The 9,728-nt window shown below is 47.0% G+C and overlaps 2 protein-coding genes across 3 annotated transcripts; one reads left to right on the top strand and one right to left on the bottom strand.

The window, feature by feature from the left end:
* The first annotated feature begins 1,571 nt into the window (after window positions 1–1,571).
* Window positions 1,572–5,200, top strand: LOC124661712 (3-phosphoinositide-dependent protein kinase 2-like). Of its 2 annotated transcripts, XM_047199593.1 has the most exons (11): window positions 1,572–1,799; window positions 1,965–2,145; window positions 2,268–2,320; window positions 2,397–2,498; window positions 2,596–2,701; window positions 2,783–2,861; window positions 3,638–3,803; window positions 3,967–4,101; window positions 4,204–4,367; window positions 4,516–4,738; window positions 4,866–5,200. In XM_047199593.1, the coding sequence occupies exons 1-11, from the start codon at window positions 1,587–1,589 to the stop codon at window positions 4,956–4,958; spliced, it is 1,515 nt and encodes a 504-aa protein (XP_047055549.1). In that variant the 5' UTR covers window positions 1,572–1,586; the 3' UTR covers window positions 4,959–5,200. The 2 variants fall into 2 exon arrangements, with proteins under 2 accessions (XP_047055549.1, XP_047055550.1); XM_047199594.1 differs by lacking the exon at window positions 4,866–5,200 and having other exon boundaries at window positions 4,204–4,314; window positions 4,408–4,523.
* Window positions 5,201–5,570: 370 nt separating this feature from the next.
* On the bottom strand, window positions 5,571–6,949 carry LOC124662648 (protein NRT1/ PTR FAMILY 5.10-like). Its single transcript, XM_047200457.1, has 3 exons — window positions 6,932–6,949; window positions 6,482–6,759; window positions 5,571–6,390 (listed from the first exon to the last, which is right to left on the bottom strand). The coding sequence occupies exons 1-3, from the start codon at window positions 6,947–6,949 to the stop codon at window positions 5,571–5,573; spliced, it is 1,116 nt and encodes a 371-aa protein (XP_047056413.1).
* Between the last annotated feature and the right edge of the window lie 2,779 nt (window positions 6,950–9,728).

Raw genomic sequence — 9,728 nt, 5'->3', positions numbered from 1 at the left:
GATAATTTCTTGGGCACACAACGACTGATGAAAGCCTAGCCCGGTCGTCAGTCATCATCGCTTCTTTCTACAACGTGGTCCGCAGAACAAGGGCCAATGTGGCCAGAAAGGAATATGTGTGCAGCGCTTGTTATGTGACAAAGAAAACTCGAGTACTACTATCATGAATTTACTATTGCACGCGAATATGACTGTATGACTTTTCAGTCACACTATGAAACATGGGGTTTCATTTTTTTTTTTGATGAATTTTAGTTCGGATGCCGTGTATTTTAAGACAGAAAGAGTGTAAAATTAGAAAATTACACACGGTTTCATATATAGAGAAAAAATGTACGGAAATTACTCATTGCTCCCGAGCTCCGGATCTCGTTCTTAAAAAAAATCAAAAAGTACATTCTTAGGTCAATTCTAAAAAAACATACAAGTTTTTTTAAAAAAACATACAAGTATATATATGTGTCTACAATGCACAAACAAATTGCAGCGCCAATATATATTCTTATGTGATCTGCACAAAAATGAAAAATGTTGGAAGGAAAATAATACAATATTATATTTTTGCCTTTTCATAGCCATAATTTTGTGATTTTTCATTAGCCTACAATATAACGTACGGTCTACCAAAACTCTGTAGATATATTAAAATAACAAGTGTAATAATCTGAATATATTTAAAAAAACTTCAAAATACCATTTCTAGAGATCACTAAAGTTCGGGAGCAAAAAACGCCTCTCACGAAATTGTAGTATCACTAGTTCTTTATAAACCGAGATCATCATATTGTATTCATGTCCATGCAGTAGAAAATAGGACCGGGAACTTAGAATTACACATAGTTTCATGTGTAATTCACATGCAACTAGGACAGATGATATATGTGCAATTACACATCCATGTGTAAAAAAAGGTTTATAAAGATGTGTAAGTGCAATAATCTAAAATCATGTGTAATTCACGTGCTCGTACGCATGAATCACGATGCAAATCTAACGATTATTGAGTTGATCTGAAACTAACTTAATTCCCGGTCAACCTGAAATTAGCAAAAGGGTATAAATTTTGTCGTATTTAGATAAAATTGTGGTATTTAGTTTGAAAGCGGAGGGAGTAGTAGTTTCCTAGGGCAGACATACTTATTAGCGAGAAAAACAAAAAAGATTGGCAGTTGTTTTCTCCATCACTCCCTGCCCATCCATCCTCCATCATCCCCATCATTCGATCACGCACCTCCACGACTCACAAGGCAACAAAGCACGATCATCAAACCAACACAAAGCTCTCTCTCTTCCCTGTCTTCCTCATTCTGTTCCTGTAGAGGTAGAGCTGCTGCTAGATTCGATTCCTTTCCTCCTCCGGAGCCCAACGCAACGCGAAACAAAGGCAGGAAAGGCTGCGGCCGTCGCAGTCCAATCCACTCGATACCCCGCCCGCTTTCCCACCCTTCCAAGCCGAATCCGATGGTTCCTCCTCCGCCCGTTGACCGCCTCCGCCATCGGAGGCCGCGCCGCGCCCTCGAACCCCGCGCCAGCCTCCTTCCGCGCCGCCTATAGATACCGACCGCACTCCCAACAGCTCCGGCCGAATGGCGGTCGGCGGCGACGGCGACGACGACATGGAGAGGGACTTCGCCGCCAGGCTCCGCCTCGCGCCCTCCCCCTCCTCTGCCCAGGCCTCCCCTACGGCGGCCGCGGCTGCCGGTGGAGGCGGAGGGATCGCATTCCGCGCGCCGCAGGAGCAGTTCACCGTCGACGACTTCGACATCGGCAAGATCTACGGCGTCGGCTCCTACTCCAAGGTGTGTTCTTTACGCACGATCGTGCCTACTATGTGTGGTCGTTCTTTTATTTAATCAGTGGACGGTTTCTCCCCTGTGTTTTTTTCTCCTGGCTGATTGACTGGGGAAGATTGAAAATTGCGGTTGTTGAGGTTTCTGTTTTTGCATGCTGATGATGCGTGGCAGGTGGTGAGGGCCAAGAAGAAGGACACGGGCAACGTCTACGCGCTCAAGATCATGGACAAGAAGTTCATCACCAAGGAGAACAAGATCTCCTACGTCAAGATGGAGCGCATCGTGCTCGACCAGCTCGACCACCCGGGCGTCATCAAGCTATTCTTCACCTTCCAGGACACATACTCCCTCTGTCGGTGCCTCTATCTCTGTTTGAATTCAACCACTGAGCAGTTTTAATCTCATTCATATAGTAGTAGTTCTGAAGTGCCAGTCACATTTTAGATGAATACTGACGCTTCTTTCACTGCGCAGACATGGCACTGGAGTCGTGCGAAGGCGGGGAGTTGTTCGACCAGATCGTCAGGGTTCGTGTCAACCTGCTCACAATGTGGTTACTTCCTGCTCTGTATCTGCTTCTAATGCGTGGGGTTTTGCTTGCAGAAAGGCCGCCTGCCTGAGGACGACGCACGGTTCTACGCCGCTGAAATTGTTGATATTCTCGAGTATTTGCATAGCCTAGGCCTAATACATCGGGATGTCAAGGTACACGCATCGTAATGGAGATCCATGCTTGGTCTTTAAGTTAACAGAAAAGTGAATGTCGTTAGTAACAGTGGCTTCAATTGTTCTCATCTTTCAGCCTGAAAATTTACTGCTTACTTCCGATGGGCACATCAAGATTGCTGATTTTGGTAGTGTGAAGCCTACTATGGATACTCCAATCAAAGTCCTCCCAAATTCAACTAGTAAGATAAACATATACTGTGCTGGATTGCCTTAGAATTTGATGATGTTTATGTTCTGCTTTTCCTACACTTGGCATACAGATGAGAGGGCCTGCACATTTGTTGGAACTGCTGCATACGTACCACCAGAGGTCCTCAACTCTGCCCCAGCAACTTTTGGGTAAGTTAATAACCTCATCCATAAACACTGATTCCCTTGATAAACCTTGCTTCCTTGGCATAATTCCATTTATTTCTCAGATGTTTAAGAAGTTGTATCGTTTGATGCTAGTTTATGTTTTCACTCTGAATGATGTATTCAAATACGTCGACTAGGTATTCGGTAGTTTGTATAGACTGCACCTTGCTTTAAGCTATCAATGGTTTTGACGCCTGCAAGCTTATCTTGCTACAAAACATAGTCCTGTATTTTCACAAAAAAAAAGCTGTCCTGTAGATGGCTGCCCTAGATATCAGCTTAGGTGCCTAGCAAAAGTTGGAATTTCATGTTGTAACATCAAAGATGTTATGATGAAAGCAATAGGCATAATTTAGATAATTTGCCGACATGGATTCCCGGACCATTGGCTGTATGCCTCCTCGGCACATCTTGTAAGGCTAATATATCAGAAAAATGTAACATGGTGAATGTGGTATACCATTCTTTAAGGCATTAGGTTTTTGATGCATTCCTTAGGTGTCTGTATGTCTCATCAGCACATCTTGTCAGGTCAATATTTCAGAAAAATGCACAACGTGGTAAATGTGGTATTCCATTTTTGAAGACAAAGTTTTTAAGCTCATAGCATTAAGAAAAAAATCTTTCATGATGCACCTAAAATCCAGTTTGCTACCAGTTGGGTAGCCAGGAAGCTTCTACAAAACTACTTTTCTTTGCTGATATGAGCAGAGATTTATACAATTTTTTTCTGATGGACTTCTTTCTATTCTTGGCAGAAATGACTTGTGGGCATTAGGGTGCACGTTGTTTCAAATGCTCTCTGGCTCTTCACCATTTAAGGATGCCAGTGAGTGGTTGATTTTCCAGAGAATTATAGCAAGGGATCTCAGAATTCCTGAGTACTTCTCGGATGAAGCAAGAGATCTAATTGACAAGTTGCTGGTATGCAATTATACAGAATATTTACTTTTATGGTTTTTGTTCTGGGGCATACCGACACCAGTAACTTGTAGAAAAGTATTCATAGAAGATATTGTCCCAGTAACTTGGTATAAAAAAGGCCTTATTTCCGCAAATAGACTTATTTCATATTTCGATTCTGCAGGATGTTGATCCAACCAAACGGCCAGGTGCAGGACCTGATGGTTATGCATCCTTAAAGAAGCATCCTTTCTTCAGAGGCATTGACTGGAAAAATATAAGGAAGACACGTGCACCAAACCTTGCCGCAGAAGCAAATGTATGCTATCTTAAATATGTCCATGCAAACAATGCTATCTTAAATTTGTCAATGCAACCACTTAACTCCAGTCTTCACCATTCTGATGATCTCCCCATTCAGGCAAATGAGGATGAGGATACCCAGGATTCAGATTGGTTGTCGCACATGGGAAGTGCACCAGGCAACCAACCTGTCCCTGTTGGAAATAATGGTGCTGCGTCATCTTCTGAAGTACGGTCCCATGTATCTAAATTAGCTTCTATCGACTCCTTCGACTCTAGATGGTAAATACAGGTTATCACAACATTTTTATTATACTTACAGGAGAGAAAAGAAAAATGAAAAAAAGGGGGGAAATGGTCGACACCATGCTCACATTTTTTCCACGAGTAAAAGGTAATTCATGCTGGTGCATCTTTAACAATGTGGCAGGCAGGATTTCCTGGAGCCTGATGAGTCTGTAGTCTTGATATCGAAGCTGAAGAAGATTAATAAGCTATCAAATAAGAAGGTCCAGCTGATCCTTACGAACAAGCCTCAGTTGATTTTGATTGACCCTGCAAAAATGGTGACCAAGGGAAATATTAGTTGGTCTGATGATCCAAGTGAACTCAATGTGCAAGTAGCGAACTCTTCACATTTTAGGATATGCACGGTACCCCTCTTTGCTGTTATTGCTCCTTAGTCTTATCCTGGATGCTCTATTTTACCTTTTCCTAGATGCTCTATTTTGCCTTTTCCTGGATGCTCTAGCTATCACGCCTAACTTAGTTCTCTTACAGCCAAAGAAGGTGTTTGTATTTGAGGATGCAAAACAGCGTGCCTGGCAATGGAAGAATGCAATTGAAGACCTCCAACACTTCCAAAAGAATTGATTTTCAATCCAAATCAAGATGCCACCTTTTTCTGCTTCTGGCTTTGTACTGGGCGGGCCTGATGAGGAAGTCACTTTTATTGGCATGTTGATCAATGTCCCCTGAATTTCTCGAAACGATTCTATTTGTTGTCTTTGTGAATTGCTAAAGCAGATAGCATCCGAGTGATTGAAATGTTTTTACCCGGAACAATTAACACAGGAAGTTACTTCATTAGATGACCGATTTCTACCGGTGTATCACTGAACCATCTTAACAAAGTTGTTATAGCTTATTTTCCCTGGTGCCTTCTGTCTTAAATCTTAAGCAGCCTGAAATGGTCTTTGTGTTGTTGCACTTTGAGCAGATTGTGAGGGTTATGCCCATATTTATTGTGTTTTACTACATTATGTCCATGGCAGGGGGTGTGGTCACTCCCAAAAAAAAAATGCAACTTCTGCCATCATCAGGTTAACTATAGATGTAGAGAATAAGTGAATTAACATTCGTCCTCATTTATATGATGCAAACATTTGGAATTAAATTAAATGTGCTATTATTTCTGTGAGAAACTTCCTTTACCCTCTGTCATGGTTGTTCATGCAACTGCACTGAACTTTCTGTACCATCACATCATTGTACCAAAACTGAATTGTCCCTTTTCTTAACAACATAAGCCTGTGCAAAGTGCAGGTAAGCAGAGAAAGCCAAGGCACTGAGCACAGCCAGAAGCCAGAAGAAGTAATCGAGATGCGCCCTGTTGAGATTGTTCGAGAACCAGCTCCCTCCCGCAGAAGTGGTCACCTTGTCAATGGCGTACACAAGAAAGCTACTGATGAAGCAGCCAACCCCAGCTATGCTGAGGTACAGAGCTATGCCCAAGCTGCGGAGGGAGTCTGGCACCTGGTCATAGAAGAACTCTTGCAGGCCGACAACTCCGAACACGCCGGACAACCCAGCCAGGATGAACTGAGGAACCACCCACAGTAAGCTCATAGGAACAGCAGCATCAGGTTCATCCAGGATGCCATTGTCTGCTGCAATTCGGAGCCTCTTCATCTCCACCAGGGCAGCGATGATCATTGCAACGACCGAAGTAGCCAGCCCGACACCAATCCTCTGCAGAATTGTGATGCCATGAGGGTTCTTGGTGTGTTTCCTAGCCAGTGGAACGAGGATCCGATCATAGATGGGCAGGAAGATCATGACCGCGGCGTGGCTCAGGTTTTGCAGCGCAGCGGCTGGTACTACCAAGCTGCCTACTCTCCTGTCCAGCGTGCCCGCTTGCTTGGTGAATAAAGTAGACCACTGCGCGAAGACAACTGCGTAGACCAGGCATGCCGACCAAATTGGAAACAATTTGAGCATTGATGTGGCTTCATGAGGGAAACCTGCATCGCCAGTGCTCCTCAATGAAGCGCCGTCGAGCAAGGGCTGTGAATCGTGATGTAATCTGCATGCCAAAGGATCAGGTGATCAAGGTCTAGTTTCAGAAGAATGATCTGAACTAACCAAAGCTCTGAAGAAGAAAATAACTCGATTACTTGGAACGCCATGAGGAGTGCCAAGACTTGATCCTCGCGACAAGTGGTTCACTGAGCTGCGCAAGTAGGCCCGCGTTTCTTGCTGGAGGGTAGAAACGGTAGGTCTTGGTTCCGAGCAAGAAGACGGCGAGAGCAAGTGCCATGGTGACGCATGGGATCCCGAACCCAAGCTGCCAGCTTACACTGTCCTGAACATAGTTCAAGAGCGAGACAGTGATGGTGTTGCTACCATCTGAGGCGAAGTCACTACAGGAATGCGCCTCTATGCCGACGGCCGGCTGCCCTCGGCGTAGCCACGCCTGGCCCTCGGCGTAGGCTACGTCGACGGCAGCCCTCGGCGTACCTCGTCGGCGTCCAGGTCCCTCGGCGTACGCAGCCACGCCGTCGGCGTACGGCTGGCCCTCGGCGTAGGCGCCATACGCCGACGGCCTTCCCTACCCCTCGGCATACGTGCCCTCGGCACAGCATCCCGTCGCCCCGTCGCCGTTAACGGAGGGCCGGAGACGCCGACGGCCTGGCCCTCGGCATAGAGAAGGGCTCCTGCGAGAGAAGAGGCGACGTGGCGCGACGTGGCGCGGCGGCGTGGCTCGACCTGGCGCTGCCAGCTGGAGGTCTACGCCGAGGGCAACCCCCTCGGCATATGCATGGGGCATGCAGCTACGTGGCGCGTTCGTGGGGCGGCCAGGCGCAAGGGCTACGCCGAGGGCAACCCCCTCGGCATAGACCTGACCATATGGTCTATGCCAGGGTCTATGCCGACGGCAACCCCCTCGGCGTAGGCCTGCCATATTTTTTTTTTGCTGTTTTTTTGCTGTTTCAGCCCTGTTCCAATTCAATTGCAATGCAGTTCAACAGGTCCAATTTATCCAAATTAATCCAAAATCGACCAAATTCGCCATAATTCACCAAAATAGCATATAATTCACATAGTAGCATACATGGTGCACATAGTAGCATACAAGAGGAGAGCGGAGAGTGCCATGTCATCCAAATACATAGTAGTAGCAAGCAAACCCTAGTTCTAAGCTGACTAGCGGAGGAAGGACCCGGGCGGGGTGTGTCCGCCCACATCGTTGGCGAAACGAGCAGCCCGGGGTTGCGCTCCGGTAGAAGCTGCAGAAGAACCACCTGGAGAAGGACCGGTGCTACGCCCAGGAGAAGTCGACGGAGAGGCACCGGGAGTAGTCCCAGGAGTAGTCGACGGAGAGGCACCAGCAGAACGCCCAGGAGACCGACCACCTTCATGAACCGGTGTGACCTCGCGCCCACCCGGCGATGCCTGGTTCCCGGACCATCCCGTTCCCTACGTGTTCTCGACATGTTAGCAACTTGCGAGGCAAAGGAAAGTGGTAACTACCGGTTTGGCAAAGAACTTACCTCCGGTGTGGATCCGTAGTAAGTCGCAGCGAAAGCTGCCTTCGATGGCATGATAGGCATGTCCCCCGCCACGGTAACTCGAGCCGGTGGCGGTGTACCGCAGACATAGAGATCATCATTTCCTGCAAGATAGGTTACAAGTTAGGCTTTGCGAAATAAAGCATCAAGCCGAGACTTGTCATCTACTTGCGAGAAGAAAGATTCAGACTTACTCCTATATACGCCTTGTAGGCCGTATTCTGCCTATTCCACTGCGCAGCGGCCTGCCGATACGCTTCATTACAGGCTTCGAAGGCCGCCTCGAACTCGAGGCTACAATTTCAGAAACAATGAATCTCGTAAACACTTAGCCATGTAGGAAGGAAAACCGGAAAGAGGATGAAAATGAGGAAAACTTACATCGTAGGCGGGTGGACGAGCAGGCCGTGGACGAGGCCGGGGGCTGTCGGCGGTGAGGGTATGCTTGAGACGCGTGTAGCTCGTGGCTGGGGTAGGCTTGACCGCCTTATTCGGAAAGGGGTAACGGCCATGCGGACGCCCGCGCCCCGACAGGACCAACGACTCCTCGTCGACCGGAATGCTCAAGGGGTCATCCACCTCGGGGTGACGAGACTTGACCATGTCGCGAGTAGTCCTCCTTGGCGGCCTTGGCATTGCCGTAGTACCGTGGCTGAGGCAATGCGGGATTGGGCTTCTTCTTCGTCCGCATCATGTCATATATCTCGGGCATCATGAAGCACCACCCCGGTGCTGCCTCGGCCACCCGCATCGCGAAAAGAAAAGTTATGCGTACCACAAATGTAACATGACGGGAAATGAAAGAAGGTCGTTCCATGTATATACATACCATTTTCCCCTTGTAGCGGGTGTAGTCGCGGTTTCCCGCGCGAGTGTGTGCCACCGGTGCCTCGGTTCTCCATGTTCCGCCTCGACACGGCTGCAAACTCCTCGTCCTCCCCGAGCCACCTCGCCCTAATCAGCTCCTCCCATGCCTCCCTATGCTGCTCGGCCCACTCGGGACAAACCTGAAAACGCAATACTCAACTCAAGATAATCCAATGAAAACTTAGCAGACAATGTAGAATCTCATTGACATTTTACTCACCGACATGTACTCCTCAATGGTCATTGCCCATTCATCCGTAGGCTGGTTACCAACATAGTACTCCTTCTTGACCCTCTTACCCTTGTTAGCTGATGCGCGTAAATGTACACGTCCGTTGGGAACCCCAAGAGGAAGGTATGATGCGCACAGTGGCAAGTTTTCCCTCAGAAAGAAACCAAGGTTTAATCGAACCAGGAGGAGCCAAGAAGCACGTTGAAGGTTGATGGTGGCGAAATGTGATGCGGCGCAACAACAGGGATTCCGGCGCCAACGTGGAATCTGCACAACAAAACCAAAGTACTTTGCCCCAACGAAACGAGTGAGGTTGTCAATCTCACCGGCTTGCTGTAACAAAGGATTAAACGTATCGAGTGGAAGATGATTGTTTGCAAGAAAATAGTAAAACACAATTGCGGTAGATTGTATGCTATGTAAAGAATAGGACCGGGGTCCACAGTTCACTAGAGGTGTCTCTCCCATAAGATAAAAGCATGTTGGGTGAACAAATTACGGTCGGGCAATTGACAAATAGAGAAGGGCATAACAATGCATGTACATGATATGATAAATATAGTGAGATTTAATTGGGCATTACGACAAAGTACATAGACCGCCATCCAACTGCATCTATGCCTAAAAAGTCCACCTTCAGGTTATCATCCGAACCCCATTTAGTATTAAGTTGCAAAGCAACAGACAATTGCATTAAGTATGGTGCGTAATATAATCGACAACTATATCCTTAGACATAGAATCAATGTTTTA

The sequence above is a fragment of the Lolium rigidum genome, chromosome 6, assembly GCF_022539505.1.
Source record: "Lolium rigidum isolate FL_2022 chromosome 6, APGP_CSIRO_Lrig_0.1, whole genome shotgun sequence".
Classification (NCBI taxonomy): Eukaryota; Viridiplantae; Streptophyta; class Magnoliopsida; order Poales; family Poaceae; genus Lolium; species Lolium rigidum.
This window is presented reverse-complemented; position numbering and strand designations above follow the sequence as displayed.

Excerpts from the sequence above, each read along its gene's own strand:
- LOC124661712 (XM_047199593.1), top strand. The coding sequence starts at position 1,587 with ATGGCGGTCGGCGGCGACGGCGACGACGACATGGAGAGGGACTTCGCC. Across the intron at positions 1,800-1,964 it reads GCGTCGGCTCCTACTCCAAG|GTGGTGAGGGCCAAGAAGAA; the intron begins GTGTGTTCTTTA and ends GATGCGTGGCAG. Across the intron at positions 3,804-3,966 it reads ATCTAATTGACAAGTTGCTG|GATGTTGATCCAACCAAACG; the intron begins GTATGCAATTAT and ends TCGATTCTGCAG.
- LOC124662648 (XM_047200457.1), bottom strand. Across the intron at positions 6,391-6,481 it reads CACTCCTCATGGCGTTCCAA|ATTACATCACGATTCACAGC; the intron begins GTAATCGAGTTA and ends TTTGGCATGCAG.